At 43.6% G+C, this 22,157-nt stretch overlaps 1 protein-coding gene across 1 annotated transcript in view; it reads right to left on the bottom strand.

Annotated features, from left to right (window-relative positions):
• Positions 1 to 22,157, bottom strand: part of LOC103667621 (FERM domain-containing protein 3) — an 81,690-nt gene that overhangs the window by 12,592 nt on the left and 46,941 nt on the right. Inside the window, exons 5-8 of the mRNA XM_008695796.2 lie at positions 20,869 to 20,992; positions 5,317 to 5,404; positions 3,693 to 3,781; positions 610 to 673 (exon numbers count right to left, since the gene is read on the bottom strand). Coding sequence (XP_008694018.2) covers positions 610 to 673; positions 3,693 to 3,781; positions 5,317 to 5,404; positions 20,869 to 20,992 — 365 coding nt within the window. The remainder of the gene's footprint in view (positions 1 to 609; positions 674 to 3,692; positions 3,782 to 5,316; positions 5,405 to 20,868; positions 20,993 to 22,157) is intronic.

Below are 22,157 nucleotides of genomic sequence, written 5' to 3'. Positions count from 1 at the left end.
CAGTCTATTTTTTACACAGCAGTATATGGTCAAGCATTGCTCCCTGACTTTGTTCTTTTTTTCTTAAATTTTTTATTTAAATTCAATTTGGTTAACATGTCGTGGACTATTAGTTTCAGGGGTAGAATTTAGTGATTCATCAGTTGTGTATAACACCCAGTGCTCATTACATCACGTGCTTCCTTAAGGCCCATCGCCCAGTTGCCCCATCCACCCCCTCCAGCAACCCTCAGTTTGTTCCCTGTAGTTAAGAGTCTCTTATGATTTGTCTCCCTATTTTCAACTTATTTTATCTTTCCTTCCCTTCCCCTATGTTCATCTGTTTTGTTTCCTAAATTCCACATATGAGTGAAATCATAAGGTATTTGTCTTTCTCTGCTGGACTCATTTCACTGACTTTGTTCTTAAATGTGCAAACCCCCTATTTGTTTACCTCTAAAATGTTCAGCATACAGCTCCCATTATCATCGTAAACTTCAAAGTGGTGCTGCCTGGGGCTACAACACTAAAGGCACGTTTTATGCTCACGTCCCTCTCTCGTGTGCACGCACACACGCGCACACACACACACACACACACAACTACAGGTTTAGAAAAGCAGTCACTGACCTCCTTCTGGGTGCCAATCACATAAAATGTCTTCCCTTCAAACTTCAATTTGTAGACATCTGGCCTAAGAAAAGAAAATCTCTTTGGGTGAGAAGGAAAAAAAGAAAGTGGCAGCTAACCCAGGTACCTGGGTTTCCCACAGGAATCTGGCTGCCTCGCAAATACCAAGCCGACTGCAATGAAACAAGATATTATCTTATCATCAGTGAAGGCCTAATGAGCAGTGAAAAGCCCCCAAGTGAATTATACAGCAATTTTCTTCCCAAGAGAGGATCCGGAGGCAGCTCGGAATTATTTCTTCCATTTTTTACAGTCAAGCTGCGTCTTTCTTCCAAGGAGCTCTGGAGCTTTTGTGAACGTTAACGACCAAAACAATATTAATTGGCCAGCCTACTTTGCGAGGTAGGAAGGATGTGATTATTTCCGGTCCGGGTAATGGAACGATATGGATTCACAGTGTCTGTCTCCCTCGCTCTTTCACATCCATCTTCGAGAAACGCACACACCAGGCTGCAAAATTTTCATTTCTGCTCTCCCTGCTCACGAGAGAATAGTTTTACTAAATATTGAGAGGTTGTGAGGACAGCTTGACACATGGTAGTCAAAAGAGGGACTTTGGGTTTTTATCTTAAGGAGCTGCTCAATTAAAATCAGCCTGAAATGGGGACCCTAGGTCACCTCCTTGGTGAGCAGCAATGTGTAAAGAGAGGAGACAATTCTATTTTTATTCCTTTGATCTGATTTCTAGGAGGGTGATTTGTGCCCCTGTGTTTTTTCCTGAGGGGAAAAGAACAGTGTGGCCACATTAAGCCGTTCGAACTTAGGAGAGGATTTGCAAGAGGGACACAGCTCAGTGGATGTTAAAAAACAAAAAACAAAACTAGGATTAATGTGGGAATAAAATCTGTTTTGGTAACATGTCCGCAGCTGTTCCAAATACACATGTCCAGGCAGAGGCTGGAAAGGGGCAGGGGTGACGTCAGCACCCCGCCAGGAGCGCCATGATGTAGAACCAGAAACGAATGGTCCGGGCATTGTCCACGTTGACTCTTCAGCAGACCCACGAAGAAACAGAAGCCCAAGGTGCAGAGACTTGCAATTTAATCTGCACTTGAGACATGTTAGGTTCTCCCCTAACTACTTCAGAGCTCAAGCCGTTCAGAAACCTGAGGACCTAATCTGCAGGTCTTCTGTGCTCCTAGGGTAGGATGGGAGAAGTCCCCAGATTATCTGTGCTTCTTGAAGTCAATAGGAATCCCTAGGGAGCTTATTCTGGAATGGCCTGAAGGGTGATGAATACTGCTCTTTCCAAGGTGCGGGAAACACAGGGAAGAAAACTGGCCACCCCACCATGCTACTCGTACACAAGATGTCAGAGTTCATGAATCCCACCACTCACAACACGGCTGCATTTGCTTCTCCCCCAACTCCTTCCCTCCCTGTAAGGCAACCAGATGTAATGGATTCCCATCTTATGATGGAGTATGCAGAGACTCAGAAAAGCGAAGTGAAGAAGAGTTTTGAGAATGCTCATTGTGGAGAAAGAACAAGTGGGAGCAGAAAGTATGAGCTGAACAAAAGGCACTGACAGAGAGGTCAAGGAAGAGACTGGTGAAACCTGGGATCGCAGAAACAGGAGTAGAGGGTGTAGGAGTGGAGTGGACATCAGCTGGCTGATGCTAACCCAATAGAGAACGTTTGAAAGGGGGGGGGGTGCCAAGAGCACAGTGCACGAGTGGGGGTGTTGATAAAGGGGTGCCGGGAATCCTGAAGCTAACAAAACCAAGAAACTGAGCTTCAGGTAAATGCAAGAGCATTTCCAACCCACGACTGAAGGTGGATGCCCTCTGGCCCATCAAGAAGAACTTCAGGCCACAGGGGGAGCCCACCACCCAGTGAGACATGATGGCAGGGGTGATGTGACAAACCTGTCAGGGGCCATCAGGGAGGAAACTGAATCAAGCTGAAGGTATGAACAAGACTGAGCCTTTACAATATTCCACATATGTTCAGCCTTCTTGCTCTTTGCCCAAACCATCTTCTCCTTGATTGGACACCATGGGCCCTGCTGGTCACCTACCCTGCTCCATCCTCCCACCTCTGTATTGACATGACTCAGACTTTTTTCTTCCTCAAGGTGATGTGTTCATACAGATTATGTTCTTTCCATACAGATCATGTTCTTTCCAGCCGCAAGAGTTGGGTCTTGATTTGACCAACCCAGTCGTGGAGTTCCCATCCTTCTCTGAGGAATTGATTTAAGTAAGTGATTGTGACCCAATCCTGCCCTACAAGATATACCGGAAGTTTCCTACAGGGCTTCTGTAAAACAAGTCCTCCATGTTTTAATAGGAGACACATGGAAGGGGATGTTCTCCTCCAGGCTCTAGGTGTTGCTGAATGAAGATGGGATGCACAGAGTTCCTTGTGTGGCCACCTTACAAGCATGAGCCTGGGGACAAAAGCCACCACCCTGGGATGACAGAGAAGGAAATGGAGACCCAGATCCTTCACGGTGTTGTCAGGCACTCAAGTTAAAGGATCATGGAAATGCCCGACCTCTGGAACTTTTACTGTGTAAAATAATCAGTCCTTTTATTTGTAAGCCACTGTGAGCAGATGTTCCTGTTACTTTGAGCCAAAAGCATTTTCACTGATAGACTGGGTAACACAGGAAGTGTCTGCAACAAGGACTCAACAGAGGAGAAGAGGAGAATGGAGAGGAGGGGGCAGGAGAAGAGGGTCCTGAGTTATTCAAAGGAACCTGCACTTTTACCCTGCCCTGCCCTACCCCAGGTTACCCCTCGGGCCAGAGCAGCCACTGCTGGTGAGGAAACACTGGATACCTTCTCTTTGGAGCCAAAGCGCCTGAGCCCAAGACACACCTCAGGTCTCCTGAGGTCTAGGGCAACCTAGGTTGGCTTTTATTTACAGATGAATAATGCCTTCATGAAGAAGCTCCATAGCAAAGAAATGAATACTAGGCATTCTACCGGACATTTCCAAACAGGCAGAATCAAAGGCTGGGGAAAAAAAGCAAGATCAAGAAAAATGGTAAGCTAGTTTCCCAAAGAAGTCCTTACCATTTTATCAAATGGATTCGCTTATTTCCCTGGAATACCACAAAGCCTGCTGCAGTGAATCCTAAAAATGTTGTTGTGCCTGTTGAATCCTGGAAAAAAAAAGAGAAATAAAAACATTTGGATGGAGAAATATAAAATAAATGATAAATGGCATTCTCATTCATCCTCTCCCTGGGTTAATTTCAGGTTAATTCCATTGATCATGGCAATAAACTGAGTTTATGAGATGGGACTTCCAAGGATAGTACTTCTAAAATCTGGGGAAGGTCCAGGAATATGTAGCTTTTTTCTTGGAGGAAGAGACCACCTACCTGTCCAAGAACATCCTGGGAAAAGGTAGGTTAGTCTCAAACCACTATGTCTATTTCCAAGTGTGTCCTGGGGCCACCCACGGTCTCAGAGTTGCCCTGTAATGTGGGCAAACTGCACTCAGTCATCGTTAGCCCCAGAATCAAAGATGCTATGAAACAAAAGCCCTAATTTAACTTGATTAAATTCCACACAAAATTCCTGGCAGTTTTAATGTAAAGATACGTCCAGAAATGCCCACTTCGCTTCCAGCCTCAACCAGAAAAACTAAGCATAGATCAGTAAAAGCAAAGGAATAACAGGAACAAAAATCAAGTCCATCTCCAAGTAATAAATAAGACAAACAGGCTCAAAATTGTGGATAAAATCTAATTCAGTAAATGGAATACACTGATTTATACCTGGCAAATATGCTAAAATAATTGTGCCAATAAAAAAAAAATGCCAATGTGAACAAGTACTATCAGCTCCCTGCCTCAGCGGCATGTTGGAATCATCTGGAAAGCCTGGTCTGCTCCCCCACAGACACTGATGTCATTGGGTGGCAGGAGTATGACGCTCCCCAAGTATTTCTAACGAGCAACCTGCACTAAGAGCTATAGAACTAGTTCTTCACCAAATACGATTAGCTGATCCTATGTGGGTAAGGAAATGTCCCAGCAGGACCCAAGAACTTACCTTTAAGAGCTTGGCTGAGATAAATGCTCAGTATAGAATTCTAGTGAGTGTCTGGTTGACATGTAGTTTAAGGTATGGAAAGAAGAAAACCATTTTCGTAAAACATTTCTAGAAATGCGTGCATCATCTTGGGGGCTTGTTAAAAAAGCATATCCCCCAGCTGTACCCCCAGGAGCTCTGGGGTGGAGCCCAGGTGATTCTGATACATGCTTGAGAGAAATACCGTCAAATAATATGAGCAAAGGAAACAAACAAAAAATTCCTAACGTCAAAATATAATTTTAAGTCCTTTTTTTTCTTCTACTTTCCCTGTCTTTAAGGTTGCCTTCTTGCTGACAAGGGTCTTCAAAATAAATCTGTTGGGACCCTATAACTTCTCAGGGGTAGAACCATGCATTTGATGGGTGAATGAATCATGTATGTTAGTTTAGGAAAGCGGGGCTACTACACAGCAATCAGCAAGCAACTGGAAGGCTTGTAACGGAGAAAATCAACCACCAGAACTTGTGACTACAGTCTACTGTTGTCCTTTCCAATTAGGGGCAATGGGTCAGCCTGTAGAAATATCCCACACACTAATTAACTCTCTGTGGACAAAACAATCGTTACAGGTCAGCCTGCTATGAGTGGCACTCACCTTGCATGGGTGGGGGTCCACCCCATAGGTTTCCAAAGTGTGAGCTTTCAGGAGTAAGTTAAATTCAGCAACGGCTGGGCTCTGGCCTCTAGAAACACACAAGAAAATTTTAGGGTATTAATACAGAAGATTACAGAACCTAGAGTCCCTTCATTCAATAAAATGGGATATTCTACACTAAAAAAAAAAAAAAAGAGAGAGAGAGAGAAATCCCTACATAAATAATAATCCGGTAACACCGATCACCATTCCTCACCACGAGGAGCTCTTTGCTAAGAAATTGGAGCTCGTGTTCCCTGATTAATTGTTCCATAATAAACCTACGTGTAGTCTGAGGACTCCAGTGCCCCGTACAGTTAATCAAGGTTATCAAGTTACCAATAAGTAAAGCCTTGCAAATTCAATCTTAATATGAAATAGAACTCAGCATCTGTCCTTTCCTACTCACTTCAAAAGATTATCTAAGGTAAAGAGCATTCCCTCTTGCTCAGGGTAGAATATGGGCAATCCTGTCAGGCTACCAGCAAGCCTGAACAAAGCCATCCGCATAGGAAGAACAGTCAACCCTTCCACTGGAAGCCTCTGGATTTTGAAAGGAAATCTCAGCCACTAATCCCAGCTGTGCCCTCCAGGGTGGTAAACAAGGTCGTGGCCTCAGCGAGGAGGAAAGGGGCTGCAATAGAGATGACTGTGAAGCTTCTGGGGCCTAACTTCAAAGCAGGATCGTGCAGCATTTCAAAGACTCCACTTTTGACTAAACCCCGAACATATCTTAGAGAATCCAAAGCATGCTCCAAGGATAAATAGGTAACACTAACAACCAAGAAGAGTTTGCCAAAGAAAACAACAGGAAATTTTTATTTCTAAAATGCAGAATTATATTGTAGTATTAAATCTATTTCCATCCAAGCGTCTCCCCATAGATGGATTCCCTCCTTTACCCCTCAAAAGTCCTCATGCCTCTAAATCAAAACAGTATTCCATCTACCTTCTCCCTAAAGCCTTTTGAGATCTTCTCTTTACCCCCAGTGGCTGAAATTTCACTAGAATAGGTCTGAGGAGTGTCTTTATTTACATATCATGATCAGCACTGTGGGGACACTTCTAATCCAACGACTTGTATTCTTCCATGACTGTTTGATTCTTCTCTTCCTCACCCCCTTTCTCTCTCCTCTCCTTTGAGAGGCCCAAGCAAATGGACCTTGAAACCCCTAGGTCTCTCCTCCATGCCTTATAACCCTTGTTTCTTCTAAATGTGTCTTTTTGTAACACATTCTGAATTATTTTTTTTCAAGATTTTATTTATTTGTTGGGGGACGGGGTGAGGAGAGCACAAGCAGGGGGAGTGGCAGGCAGAGGGAGAAGCAGGCTCCCTGCTGAGCAAGGAACCCAACACGGGACTCGATACCAGAACCCTGGGATCATGACCTGAGCCAAAGGCAGATGCTTAACTGACTGAACCACCCAGGCGTCCCTTTTCTGAATTATTTCTTAATTCAAACTTCCAGCTTGCTAATTTATTCTTCAGCTTCATACATCTGCTTTTCTTGAGTTTTTTAAAAAATACCAATTAAAAGTTTCATTTCCAACATAATACCTATTTGGTTCTTGAAATAGCTGCTTGTTTCTATTTCATGCAATACATTCCTCTTATTCCTCTGAGGAAATTCCACTTTGTTTCCTTTAAAGCCCAATCCTGTTTGCTGTTAATGCTGCTTTCTTGGCAAGGGTCCTTTGGTTCGCTAAGTCAGAATCTCTCATTCATGGAGTTGATGTTTTCTTAAGTGTTGGGTGATTCACAGATGGACTTTTTTTTTTTTTTTTATCTGATGTTATCTGTTTAACGCAGTGGCCTCCAGAGGTTTGTAAGGAAGGAGTGAATGGTGGGGCATGCCATCTGGGAGGAGTGTGTGTTAGTAACTTGATTTTAAACTGAAGGTTGTAATTCTTCTGGGTATTGCCCACACACGGGGTACCTCCAGCTCAAGCCTGCTGCTGCCCACGAGGAACCAGAGAAAGAGGTCAAAGCTACCCAACTGAGCCAAATGCAGTTGCCCACTCACCATGATGGCGGCCCTGTGTATCTATTGCCTGAAGCACCCAGAACCACTTCTACCCTACATATGTGTTTAACCTGGATTTGCTCCATCTGTTTCCCATCTTCCAGAGACACTGTCAGACTTCTGATCCAAAAATGGTATCCTTTCCTGGATCTGCTTTCTAGTACCTTTTCCATTAACTATAGGGCCTTGGAGAAGGAAGAAGAAGTAGCCATATGTGCTACCTTTTTCTTTCAAAAGAAGAGATAATTTTTAATCCACCCTTTACAGAATATTTCTGAGGGATTAATCAAACACCTGCTTTAAGAAAATAATGTCTTTCTAAAGCCTTTTGGGCTTTCCTCTATAGCCTTAGTGTTCTAAAGTTTCCCTGTGAGATCACAAAGGTAACATCTTTATTTACTCATCCTGATCAGCACTGTATGGGCCCTTTCAATGCAATTCCTATCTTTCTTTCATTCTTTTTTCAAGTCACAGTCACTGTTATTATATCTCTTCTTGATACCATAACAACAAGTTCAAAAACGTCACCACTATATTGATGGGAAAGGGACAAGGGGTTTTTAAAAAGTTTTTTCAATACATACAAGGATTTCTCCATAGCTCTCTTAAGTTCTAAGAGTACTATTTTACCTTCCACTGAAAAATAAATTACTAAATCCAAATATTAGATGCTATTTCCTCCCCGCCACATTCTCACTCACTCACCCATACATTCATAGCTCCCCCTGACAAGGGACAAAGCACAGAGCTGAGCTGTCCAGCATGTTACTAAGCAGCACCCCCACTCTAGTGGCCCTCAATGCAGACTTCAGCCTAATGACCCAGACGGGGGGCCAAAGGGAACCAGGACCAGAGCCAAAGCAGCCCAAGCCATTAGCTCTGCTCCAGGCTAATCCTCCTGCTTGACATGAAAGGGCTCTACTCTGGAGACCTGGCCATGCTCCTGGTGGTTAAAATGTCAGCACCTTTGTATATAAGCTACACATTGTTTATTCTTAAAATCCCAGTTTGGTTTGAAAGCTCACCCCTCTTTTGTATTCAGTCTGGGAACAAGTTAATTGTGAAAGGTTGTAATTTGGAAGTTCATGTTGGAAAGTGAGTAAGTTCTGCTTCCTTAGGTGGTCTGACCCTGTTCCTGTCCTTTGTAAATCCGACAGATGGCAGCAGGTACAGTGCCACGCAGCTCCAGAGGGGGCGCCGTTAAACTCAAAGACCTCTGCTCATTGGGACATCTCATTCAGGGTGTGAAATGGTGAGCCCCAGCGCGGGGGGGAAAAAGATTTCACTAACATGTATAATCAAGAAAAAGACCTCTATGTAGATTTTTTTAACTCCTTTATAAATCAATAAACAATACACTTTTTAAAATATATATATGTTTTTTATATATTTTAAAATATATATTTTATATACATATATTTGTATATATACACAAATATATTTTATATACATTTATATAAAATATGTATATTTTATATACATATATAACATTTTATATACATATATATTTATATACATGTATAACAAATATATATACATATATATTTTATATACATACACATATATATTCTAAGAAAAATCAGCACAAGACATACATAGGCACTTCATAAGATATCCAAATAGCCCACAACTAGTGAAAATGTGCTTAACCTCTTTATGATCAGGAAAATGCAAATTAAAACTATGAGAAATCATTTCTACAACCATCTAAATAGTTAAAATTTAAAACCTAGTACCAAGCACTCATGAGGCTTTGCAGCAAAAGCAACCCTTAATACTGCCAGTGGAGCAGCAATGTGGTAGAACTTTCTGGGAAACTGGCATTATCTACAAAAGTTCAACATGTTTACCCTATAATATGACGATTCCATTAGTAGTTCCATATGCAACAAACTCCTGTGTGCCGCACCAAGAAATATATAGAATTATCGTAGTGCCTTTGTAGTAGGAAAAAAAATAGGAAACTCAAATGTCTACCAACAGGAGAATGGATATACAAGGGGATGCTATACAGCCATGAAATGAAATGAACGAATAAAGCTCCACACAAGATGGGTGACTATCACAAAAATAAAACTGAACACAAGAGGGGCGCCTGGGTGGCACAGCGGTTAAGCGTCTGCCTTCGGCTCAGGGCGTGATCCCGGCGTTCTGGGATCGAGCCCCACATCAGGCTCTTCCGCTGTGAGCCTGCTTCTACCTCTCCCACTCCCCCTGCTTGTGTTCCCTCTCTCGCTGGCTGTCTCTCTCTCTGTCGAATAAATAAATAAAATCTTTAAAAAAAAAGAAAAAAAAACTGAACAGAAGAGGACAGATATAAACGAGTACACACTGAATGAATTCAGTTTACAGAGTTTTCAAAAATGAGTAAAACACAACTAATGTGTTAAAAGTCAGAGATGTGATCACCTTTGGGGAGGAGGGAGAAGGCAAATATTGAGAAGGGGCAGAAGAGAAGCTTCTGGGGTGTTACCAATTCTCCCTGAATTGGGGGGTAGTTACCTACATGCTTGCTTGGTAATAACTCACCGAGCTTTATATTTATGCCTTGTACACTTTTCTGATTCTGTTATACTTCAATTTTTAAGAGCTTAACAGAAAAGAAAAAAGGTTATGAAGCACTGGGGACCCTCATGTACTGTGGGTGTGAATGTAAGTTGGGGCAATCCCATTAGCAACAAGCCATCACTTCCTAGAAAAGCTCACACTCTATGGCTCTCCAATTCCACTTAGGTTCATACCTAGGCTAGGAACTCCTTTACATACACTCCCATGAGAATTATTCAAGAAGCCTAGAAATAACCCAAATGTCCATGAGCAGAGTGGATACATAAAATGTGACATGGTCACATCATAGAATATTAGTTACATAGAAGGACAAATGAAGACCTAGGGCTACACGCATCCACGTGGAACAGCCTCAAGCACACTGCTGATGACCAAGTGAGACGCAAGACTAGAGTATGATTCCATTTTAGGGAAGTCAAAAACAAAGCAATGCAGGATTTAGTGATAACACGAAGTACATTTACAAAGGCAAAATGAGAGAATGAATAACCCCAAATTCAGAACAGTGCAGAGGAGGGAAGGGGGTGATCTGGGAGGGGTGCACAGGAGACTTCAGAGCATCTGGTGATATTCTAATTCATAAGCAGAGTCAGGGGGTCCTGGGCCTTTTTTCAACTATTCTTTAAACTACACATATGTCGTAAATACTCATATGTTATATATTTGCAATGATTAAAAGAGGAACAATTCCTGCCTTTTTAATAAAAGAATAAGTAGATAAAATAGTGTACAGTCCAAAAGCAACACTGAACTAAACAGAACTGGTCAGGAACATCATAGAAATGCATGCAGCGCTACTTTCTACTAAACTCTAATGTTCTGAGCAATATATGATCACTTATGTTGTCAAGCAATGTCTGTATTCTGTCGCTTAATAATCATAAAGGAGGACTGCTTATCCTCCTTTTGTAGATGAGGATTCTGACATTCAGAAAGGAAAAATAACTTGCTCAAAGTCACTCGGCTAGTGAATGCAGAAGTGAGGTTCAAATCCAAGTCGGCTTGGTCCCAAAGCACTTCTCAGTGCCTGTGCCACCATCACTACCAACACGATATGGTCCAGAGCCGTGTGCCTGCCCTCCTACGTGCCCTGGCAGAGCATATCAAAATGACAGTTTCCATCAGTTCTTAGAGAGAGCCTCTTTCAAATTCTAAACATTGCATCTTATCAGTGATGAGGCAATCCATTCCAGGTGCTTGATATTCAGACCTGATGGGAGAGCAGTGAGGTCTCAATTTTAATCTAGGTCAGAGATCCGCAAACTAAAGCCTGCAGGCTGAATCCTGACCACCACCAGGCTTTGTGCAGCCCTTGAGCCAAGATTGGTTTTCCCATTTTTAAATGGTTTAGAACAATTGAACAAAGAATAGTAATGTCATGACTATGAAAATTACATGACATTCACATTTCAGGACCAATTCTTACTGGAACACAGCCACACCCATCTGTTTGCATACTGCCTATGGATGCGGTCATGCTCCAAGGGCAAGATTGAGTAGTTGGAACAGAAATCCTATGATCTGCACCGCCTAACGTAGAAAAAGTTTGCTGAGCCCTGAGCTAGAAACTGCACACAGGAATAGAGAACCACTAATGCTAGAGCTCCTTGATTCCATGAAATGAAGATAAAAATAGTCCCTACCATGAAGATCTGGTGTACAAAGCAAACAGTTGACAGATGAAAAGCCATTAGACTAGTGCCTGGCACAGAGCATGGTCTCTCCTCACCCTCAGAATAGCCTTTGTTCCCCTGCTAGCCCTGTGCATGACTGAAATCAGAATTTTGATGTTGGGGGAAATGTCAGGAAGCATGTCAAGATATTCAGAGCAAAGCCAAGACCCCTCTTTAAAATAAAAGTCCTCAAATTGGTATCCTTTGCTTTGGGTTTGACTGCAGATCTCCAACAGCTAAGCACTGAAAAGACTTCATCTAAGAAGTTACCCACAGAGAAAGGCTAACTACAAATGTTCAGAGTAGGGAAAGGGTTCAAAACCAATGGAGGAAAGGTAGAGACACTAATATCACTAGAAACTAAGTCTCCCTGACTCACCAAGGAAGAAACCATTTAATGATCAGGTTTTCAGAAAGACACTAAGGCCAATTAACCAAATTTTTTGTTTGCCCCCTCAGATCTCTCACTGGACATTTGTTTCTGGCAAAAACTCTGTTTGGTAATGGAAAATAAGGATTTTCTATCCTTTAAATCTTGCATCAGGAGCTGTTCTACTAAGAGTAATAGTGTCTCTAATGAGACATTGTGATGTAAAGACCAGTGATTAGTTGAGTTCTTTAAGAGCTAACAATTCTCTAAAAATACGCTTTTCTAATAAATTCGGTGAGGTTGGGTAATCACGTCTCCCTTCTGCCTATCTGGTATTCTTTTTGCCAAAAGGAACACTCTCTTATTGATCCTCCCTTAGCATACCATACCAGATTACAGAAATGTGCAGTAGTATCCTAAGAATGAGTGCAAATTACTAGTGTACGTTAATTGTGCATATGATTAGTGTACATTAATTAAATGAGGTGTGTGTCTTGCCAGCAAGGACCTGGATTGCTTGGAGTGTGGTTGGCAGGAAAGGGTAGATCTGGCTCCACCTAATCCATTTGGGTCTCTGCGTTGCAGAATTAAACTCAGCAAAGTAGAACTCCCAACCTTAGTTAAGTTAGGTTTTCTGTAACTTGGTTGCCTCTTTGCTCAGATTTACCTTTGTCGCAACTTTGGTTAGAGTTTACTCACCCCTGGTTTCAAATGCTTGAGAATGCTATCGGAACTTACCCTTCAGCAGGGCTTGGGATCTTAGCACCCATAAGACTCTGGAGAGTTCTCTACGCTTTACAGCCCTGCTCTCAACTTTTTGAGCTTCAAGGAGTCTCCTTTGCTCTCCAGTCCCATCTCTGGCTCTCAGCACTTCAGAAGGACCTCCCTGTGTGGTCCTTTCCCTGCTGTGGGCAAGAGCTACCCTACCCTGGCTGAAAGTCTGGAGCGCCTCGGAGGAATTTCACTCAGTTCTCCAGCCCCGTCTGACTTCTTCCCTCTTCTCTTGGTGAAGGCCTAGGGCCAAATGGTGGTGGAAAGTGCAACTCACTCTGTAGCTGGAGTCTTGGCGATCCGAATCAGTTAAGTCAGCCCACTCGTGGCCATTGAAAGCTTGCTAAAGATTTGGCTGGTTCCCTTGTCCCCACCTACGGCGTACTCCTCTTCCTCCTTCCGCACCAGCAGAAGTGAAGCCAGCGCAGGTCTCCACTGTCCCAGGAAGGACATTCTGGATTTCAGTATTTAGGTTTCTTTGCGCTCAGATTGGTTTCAAAACCACGATTCTGTAGTCTGTGTAGCTTAATGTGTTATCTTGGTGTTGGGGGAGATGAATGTCTCAGGCTTTTCTACATCCTAACTAGGAAAAGAGTCCAGTCTGTCATTTCTAATTGTTACGAGAGGAACAGGATCTCTTACGAACGCCTTGGGGACCATTAGGAACCATCCCTATGAGAGCATTAGACAGAACACTATTAATCTGGGTAACTGCCATGCTATGAGATGGTGGGAATGCCCTGGGGCCAGACAAGGACAAGAGTTGCAGGAGAGCAGTCACTTAGGAAGACAGCAGAGCACTGTACAGGAAAACACAGGTTTCAGGTCAAGGTCTATTGCTTCCTCATTGTAGGGCCTCCGATAAATTAATTTCTCGGGCATCTGATCCTTACTGGTCCAAGAAGGTGGTCCCAAACTCAGTATCAATGGAGGCAGAAGGTGAACCGGCCAAGCAGGGATGGTGGCAATTTGGAGAGCAAAGGAGTCTTCTTACAGAGCACTGCAGCTTAGGTCCGGCTGCGTGTTGCCACAAAGGGAAAGGCCTAGTGTTACCAAACCACCCGGAGCAAGAAAAGCTGGGACTTTCTGGCAACTGATTCCATTTTAAAAAACTTATTTGGCCCAAAGAACATATATCTGGGTCACAGTGTAATTCAACAACCATCACTTTATAACCCCTGCTGTGGACTCCAAGAGTCCTGTAAGTGTAATAACCAGGTGTCAATTGTTTGGCTTTTGGCTAGTGACCTCTGGGTATTCAAAGGCTCTGGGTGGTAGTTGTAGCTGTGTATGCCTGACGAAAATTAGGAAGCAAATTAATTGTTACTTTATGAGTATTTTTTTGAGATAAAATCTTTTGAAAACATGAGGTCATGGGGGAGTATAGATGATGAAGGGGACCCCGGCTTGGTGGTAAAGCAGTTGAAGATCAGTGGGCTAGGTCACTCAATACTTCCACGGATCCTGACACAGAGTGGCCTTGTAATTCATACTTGTTACATGAAGAGATGAACAAATGGATGGATGGTTGAATCATGAATGGGTGCCTGGATGGGTGGACAGACAGATGCGTATGGATGAATCAGGGATGGGTTTGTGGATGGACAGAGAGGTGGGTGGATGGATATACTGTTACAAGTTCACCTAAAATTCAAAAGGTTTTTGACGATGCATAATTTACATGTCCCATGTCAAGCATGATCAAAGAATGTATTAAGTCATGGCTGACTCAAGCTGTCAACACTACCCCTCTCTTGTCCTTCACAGCCATGTTGCACTTCGGTGACATTGCTCTTTTGCCTTTCAAGTCACTGTAGCCAGATTTTACCTGTATAAAAGCATTGGTGACTTGGGTGCACACACAGTTTGCCCCTGGCCCAACCCTCCCCAGAAATGTCCCTGACTCCAGGCCACATAATACAAGGATTCAGTTTTTACAGGAGAAACATGTGATGCCATGTAATTCCCCCTTCCAATTCCTATGCCAAATAAGAACAGAAAATGGAAACGGATTTGATAACCCATCAGAGAGAGAGAGAGAGATTAAAATGAGAGACTTGATGGGGCACCTGGGTGGCTCAGTCGGTTAAGTGTCTGCCTTCAGCTCAGGTCATGATCCCAGGGTCCTGGGATCGAGTCCCCCATCAGGCTCCTTGTTCAGCAGGGAGCCTGCTTCTCCCTCTGTCTGCTGCTCCCCCCTGCTTATGCGCTCTCTGACAAATAAATAAAAGTCTTTAAAAAATAAAATGAGAGACTTGAGAAGGGGAAGGACACGTGAAGGGGGGAGTAGAAATGATGGGAAGCACATCTCAAAGAAGATTAGAAGTTGTAAAGTAATCTGATCTTTCCCATTTTCCTTTCACATAATAAACGCTCTTCCCAAAACTGCACAAAAGCATTTCCTGAGGGGGCTCTTATGATCTGTTCATCAGAAGCACGGGTAGAGGGTATTTATCATAGCGGGTCACTTATCTCTAGAAAGCTAGATATTTCTGTATCTATAAATCCTTGCCAGGAGGCACACGATTTACAGGGAACTTGAATTTTGAGAAATAGAAAGAGATAATGAGTCTGTCTGAAATCCACTCAGTATCATTATTGCTTCCAGCACAAGCCTGACTGCATCAGATCATTATGATGATAGCTAATTGGATAATTTTTCTGCTCTTTAAGGACAAGGAATATACTTCATCAAAACCACTTCACCACCAAGTGAGAGTTTTGAATATTTAAAAGCTGATGCCCTGTGCCTGAAGCTAGTTCAAATGTCTTCGCCTCTAATGAGAAACCCAATAAACTGGTATTGAGAGAACTAGCTGAGTAGAAACTCTAGGAAAACCTCCAGAGAAGCCTCTCTGGGTTCCTGATAGTGAAATCAATCATATTCTTGATCTTCGACCCCCTCCGGGCACCCTCAGGACTAAGGGAATGGGTATTCCCTTCTAACCCACATGGTCGTGATTAAAGCTGTGTGGATAACAGTAACCAGGACAGTCAAGGATAAGAGAACGGTCCCTTCCCTAGGGGTTGTGGCAACAGCCTCTTCCAGCCACCAGAGGGCTCTGGAAGGAGCACTAACCTATCCCTAAGCAGTCCGCATGCTAGGACCTCATCTCTGCCTACCCAACTCAAACGAAATCTGTAAATTGTAAGATTCTTTCTTATACATAGTCTTAAAAACAAATACGGCTCTTTTGTCTTAAAATTATCTACAGAGGCAGGCAGTGAGGCAGAAGTTAATTCCAGACCTGCTCTGCCATGTGTTTTGGAGTCTGCAAACTAGAACCCACGGCTCAAATCTGGCCCACCACCTGTTTGGTCAATCAAGTTTCGTTGAATCGTAGGCCACTAATTTAGGTATCGTCTTTGTCTTCGTTCGCTCTACAAAAGCATAGCTAAGTGGCTGCAATAGAGACCATGCGGCCCAGAAAGCCTAGATAGATAGATAATATCTATCTCTCTATCTATTATCTGCTCTGATCTAGAAGAATCATTCAGTCCAGTGAGTTTCAGCACTAACATCTATTCAATAATATGAATCCTACATCCCCACGTCTTCTAGTTTACCGGATATTAGGAGGCCCAGCGGCATCTCTATTAAATCTTTCTGAATAAAGCACTGTTCACTGCACACCTATTTGAATGACCAAAATCAAGAACATTGAAAACACCAAAGGCTGGTGAGATGTCCAGGAACAACAGAAACTCTCATCCGTTGCTGGTGGGAACGCAGCCACTTCGGAAGATGGTTTGAGGATTTCCTTCAAAACTAAACATACTCTCACCATACAACCCAGCAACCATGCCCGTTGGTATTTACCAAAGGAGTGGAAAATGTATGTCCACACAAAAGGCCGGCACGTGAATGTTTACAGCAGCCGTATTCATAATTGCCAAAGCTTGGAAGCATCCAAGATGTCCTTCAGTAGGTGAGTGCATAAATCGTGAAACATACACAGGCCACAGAATATTTTTCAGCAAAAAATGAGCTGTGGATGAAAACACGTAGAGGGACTTTAAGAGCCTATCGCTAAGCGAAAGAAGAGAACTTGCAAAGGCTGCATACTGTCGGATTCTAAGGACACGGTATTCTGGCAAAGGCAAAACTATGGAGACGGTTAAAAGATCAGTGTTTGCCAGTGGTTGTGGGGGAGGGAGAGAGGAACAGGCAGAGCACAGAGGATTTTTAGGGCAGTGAAACCACTCTGCAGGATACTATCATGGTGGATACATGTCATTATACTATTGTCCATCGAATGTACAACATCCAGAGAGAACCCTAAGGCAAACTATGGATTGGGGGGGATAAAGATGTGTCAGGGTCAGTTAATCAATGGCAACAAACGCATCACTCTGGTGGGGATGCTGATAACGAGAGAGGCTGTGCAGGGAGAATAGGGGAAATCTCTGTACCTTCCACTCAATTTTGCTGTGAATCTAAAAAATAAAGTTTTTTAATAAAAAAGCTTATTTAAAAAGCCTGTTTGTTAATGAGATTGTGAAGGCCGTTAAGAGCTGTTTGTCAGCTAGCTCCAGTTTGCACCCTCCTTGCCATTAGGAGAACCATGTGGTTAGTTGTGGACTAGTTATGGCCACAATGGTTACGTGGAAGTGACATGTGTCACTTCCAAGCTGAAGCAAGAACTTCCAGAACTCTCTTTTCCCTCTGGCTTCACAACTGGCAAATTGAAACCTGTGAGTGTCCTGGGTGACAGTGGTGAGCAGAGACTCTCAGCTGATATCTGGTAGACACGTAACAGAAGAAACAATAAGTCTTGCTTGTTCTAAACACTGATCTTTTGGAGTTGTTTCCTCAGCAAAATCTAGTTTATCATGACTAGTATAGAGATGATCGATAACTATGTTATTACATTTGCAAAACTGTCACTTCTCCCTACCCCCCCCCTCCTGTTCAGACAGCACATTTAAGAAGCAAAGTTGGCCCAATCATAAATTCCAATCTTCATTCACAAATCTCTTAACATCTAAAGGAATCTAAGTTGATGGAAATTCTAACTACACTCTTGGTCTTCTATTTTCAAGCACCTCAAAATTCCAGGGAGTCTCCCTTTTCTCCCCCTAAAGAACGCTTATTCATGGCTGTCTATCACGCCATCTTCGTTCCACCTTCAAGCCGCATGTAGCCTCCCAGAGAGAGAGGCTGTTCCTCCTCCCCGGTTACTTTTCTCCCCAAAATCACAGCTTTTGTACCTTCCTCAGAAAGCACAGAAGGAGAACAATTCCAATCAACTAAAAAGGCAGAAGAAGGTTGTGAACCCACACAGGGAAGTATGTTTATCTCACTGTAAATCATCCCTGCCATTTCTGCTATAGTTTGTGTCAAACCTGCCATCTCTTGGTTTCTTTTTCCATTGGTTTAGAAACCAGGCAGAAAGTAGAAGGTTAAGTTTTGGGGCCCCTCAAACCCCAACAAAGGCCAGCTGAATCCTCTCAGGAAGTTTCTGTGACAATAGTTCAATGATCACACATTATCCCTTTGTTGCGTGGGAGGGTCATGGGTGCAGCGATGACCTTGGAGAGTAAGATGGCAACACCTTAGTACAGCCTCGTATGGTTCTCTTCCATCTACAACTCCTTCCTGACAGCACTGGATTTGCAAAGCAATCCAACCAAAGGTCCAATTTCCCACACCGGAAAAGTCAACACTTTCACAACCTGCGTGCGAAGGGCCCGCTGAACCCCCAGAGTAACCTCAGTCTCTACGGCAGGTTTCCAACCAGCTCTACAAAGTCTCTCCCCCTCTGCACTGTCACCTTGTTCTGCTCTTCTTATCTTCCCATCCAAACCTATAATCTCTCTCTGCTGCGCTGATGTAGAGGGAAATGCACAGCTACTTAAGGATGAACAAAAATTCATAGGAAAACACCCTCTGCACCTCTCCATGCGATGTCACAGAACTTCTGGCTGTTTAGTCCTTTGACATACAACCCTGACTTCCTCACGGGAGCTCTCTGGATGTTACAAACGCATAGTGCCTCAGAACAGCAGCGTCGATCAAGCCACGGAATTTACTTCCAAGATCTATAAACCACGGCTGATTGATGACCACCCGTGCTCCCCCTGGTGAAGGATGACTACTTTCAGGGTTATCAACAAAGGCCCAGGTGCTGGCACAAGATCCAATCTACAGTTTTCCGATTACGAAAAGCAAACTGGAATCTTCCTTGATTCACTCATTTACTCATGAAATTTGGGGACGTCATCTGGCTATAAGGTTGCTCCAAACCCTCTTCTCTCTTTTTCAGGTCCTTGGCATCTCTTGTCTGGAGAGCAGAACTAACTAACTGGTCCTCCTCCTCACAGTCTCTACCCTCTGGCGCCACTGCCATGGTGATCGCTATGCGACACCAACATGACTGACTACCTGATTGCCTGACGGCTGCTCAGCGGAGCGGATCAGAGCATGAGTGTTGGTGTCAAGTAAGAGCAGGGTTCAAGTCCTGACTTTGCTGCTAAAGGGCAAGTCCTTAATCCACTCCCCATTGTGCTTTCTTCACCTTGGATTGGTACCAACAAGAGCACCTCCCTTGTAGAGTTGAGGAGGACTCAGTGAACACACGTAAGACTCTTAGCACAGTGTTTTGGCATCCAGTAATGCTCGAGAGAGGTCTACTAATATGATATGTCCTGAGCATTTGAGGTCCTGCAAATTCTGGTCACAGCAGGCCTCCTGATTCCCATTCCCACCAATCCACACAGTGGATAGCACTCCTGTGCCCAGAGGCTCTCGCTCTGTGCTGCCCAGACCCTGCTTGTCCACAACTCCGCAGCTAGAATGCTGGAACTTTATTTTTACCTCTACCATTCTCATCCCCAAAATGTAAAGAGTAGTCAGTGTCCTGTATTTTCCACAAAGCTTTTCATTAGGAGACAATGCTCTCAAATTACCCACAGAGACGGCATGTTGCTTTCTGAAATCAGTACAATTTTTTGATCCCTAATTATCTTTATCTGTTAAGACCAAAGGTCATCTTTTCCAAGGTGAACTATGCCGCCACCTTTAATGCCCACGTGTGTACTATGCTCAGACTCACCAGAAGGGGGAGTGCCTGCGTCAAGTAGGGAATTCAAGCACTCCCCGTCAAGGGGACAGTCCTTTGTTCCGGAATTCATAATCCGGTGACACTGTTTTTTTACATATACATACAATCACCAGAGATCCAGAAGATGGGGGCGTCTCAGTTCTTCCCGGTCTTCATCCATATTTGTCATAACATAACCCATGCTTATTACTACCAAAGTGAACTTTTCCGTGATTTGCACAGATCTAAATTCTAGTCACGGACTAGAGCACCTGAGTTACCTGATTCCAAGTTGTCAGTGATTCCTCCCCATGCTCCGCTGCATACCTAGTAGCCTATGCAGAGCAGAAGCATCACACGGATTAAGAACACAGACTCTGGAGCCAGGCTGTGTGGACTGAAATCCTGACTCTGCCACTTGCTAGCTTGGGTAAGATGCTTAATCTCTCTGTGCCTCAGTTCCCTCATCTGCAGAATGGAAACAGCCATGGCGCCTCTCTCCTGGTCATTGTGAAGATGAAATGAGTCACTAGCACCAGTACTTAGAATGGTGCCTGGTACACCGTGAATACCGTCTGCGATTTTGCCCCTTCTACTGTTACTACTCTGTATCTAGACACCATCATCCTGGAACAGCACAGACAAGGAATACAGCAGACACTGAATCTGTCACCTTGAAAGCAGCTCAGCAAAGGAAATCTCATCGATAGATTTCATCCTACTTGGAGTCAAAGCTTCTAGCAGGGGCCACAGGAAAGGAAGCGGCAACGCAAAATTCACAATAGAAAGGATTACTTACCTTAGATTTCGCTACGGAAACTCAGGGTGGTTAAAAGCCATAGGAAGATATATGGCTCTAATCATTCTGTGTGGTTCATAGACAGCCATCTAGGGGACCCTGCGCTATGGAAGATCTTGACAGAGCCCCGAAAGCTTGCTCTGCTGCCTGAAACAGTCCACTCACACATTACCAATACTCTTACTTCACGGCACGATTTCCACATTCCCTGCAGTAAGAATACTTCCGCACTCCCATCATTCTTCCAAATGTCTACCCCTATTACCTGAGTTCGTTTTTATGGATTTCCACTATTTTTCTTTCCAGCTTCTGTGACTGCTTGGGGAAAATCTCAAACTCACTGATGTAATTCTCAGGATGCGCGTCAGGATCATAATCGCCGAGCTCAGCTGTGACCAGTAAAAAATAAGAGAGGGATTAAGAACAAGAATAGGGTACTTATGCAATGGGTCCCGCCACCCGGATGAAGAGCTGGCAGTAGCTCACCCAACGAAATGTATTTGTAGCCATGGGAGGACCACAGCCTGAGGGTCTAGAAGCCCATATTCTAGCTCAGATGTGGCCGTGTGAGCTCGGGCACTCAACAACCTCTTCGAGTCTCGTTTTCTTCATCTATATAATAAAGGAGTTTAAATAGTTGTTTTTCAATGGGGCACTACCAGCATTTGGGGAGCTAAGTAATGATTGTTTCAGACAATCCAAGGCATGATAGGACATTTATCACCCTACCCATCAGGTACTGAGTGTTAGTGGCACACCTAGTCATTGTGACCAACAGAGATGCCCCCGTATTTCCAAATGTCCCCTAGGATGTTAGTGGAAAGTCACTGGATGTCCTCAAGGTTTCTTTCATAGCTAATTTTCTGAGTCTAGGAACTCTATGGCTGGAGCTGCCTGCTCTGAGATTTGCACAACTACGGTGCATCCAATTAAAAAAAAAAAAATCACAACATGAAGGCACCCAAGAAGACTGTACTTAGAAATAAATGGAAAGCTCCTCAGATTACAGAGTGTAAATCTAAGCACGGGCAAGGGTACCAGATGAAGGTTGTTGCCAGGTTCTAATACAGAGCACCTCCAGAGGGTCTCTAAGGGCAAAAAGAAATGCTGGCACATCTCAGAGCTCCCAGAGGGCCTAGGAGAGGATGGACCTAGAATGTGCACCATCCACAGCCAGGAGCAGCAAAGGTGATGCTCTGGCCATGGGGATACTTTTTACTGATTGCACAAGCCTGCTAAGGAAAATGGGCCAAAAGGGGCAAGTGTCTCAGGCACAAATGGCCCGGGAAAGAAGATGAAATGAGGGTGGGAAAATTGTCTTAGAAGAACTTGATCACCAACATGACTTCGTAGTAGACAAAAATCAATATGCCTTGAGCACACCTGCAAAATCCCACCCGACTCTGCAATTTGTATGTACTGTCCTTTCATTGTTGGATCACCTAATGACTACAAAAGGACAAAACTGGGAGGAAAGCAAAGCTCTTTAAAGCTTCCTAATAGATTTCAAATTACAGAGTCCTTAAAACTACCTAAAGTGTATATTCCACATGA

Source organism: Ursus maritimus, unplaced genomic scaffold, assembly GCF_017311325.1.
Source record: "Ursus maritimus isolate PB19 unplaced genomic scaffold, ASM1731132v1 scaffold_34, whole genome shotgun sequence".
NCBI classification, from domain to species: domain Eukaryota; kingdom Metazoa; phylum Chordata; class Mammalia; order Carnivora; family Ursidae; genus Ursus; species Ursus maritimus.
Note: the sequence above shows the minus strand (reverse complement) of the source record. Positions and strands in the feature narration are given on the sequence as shown.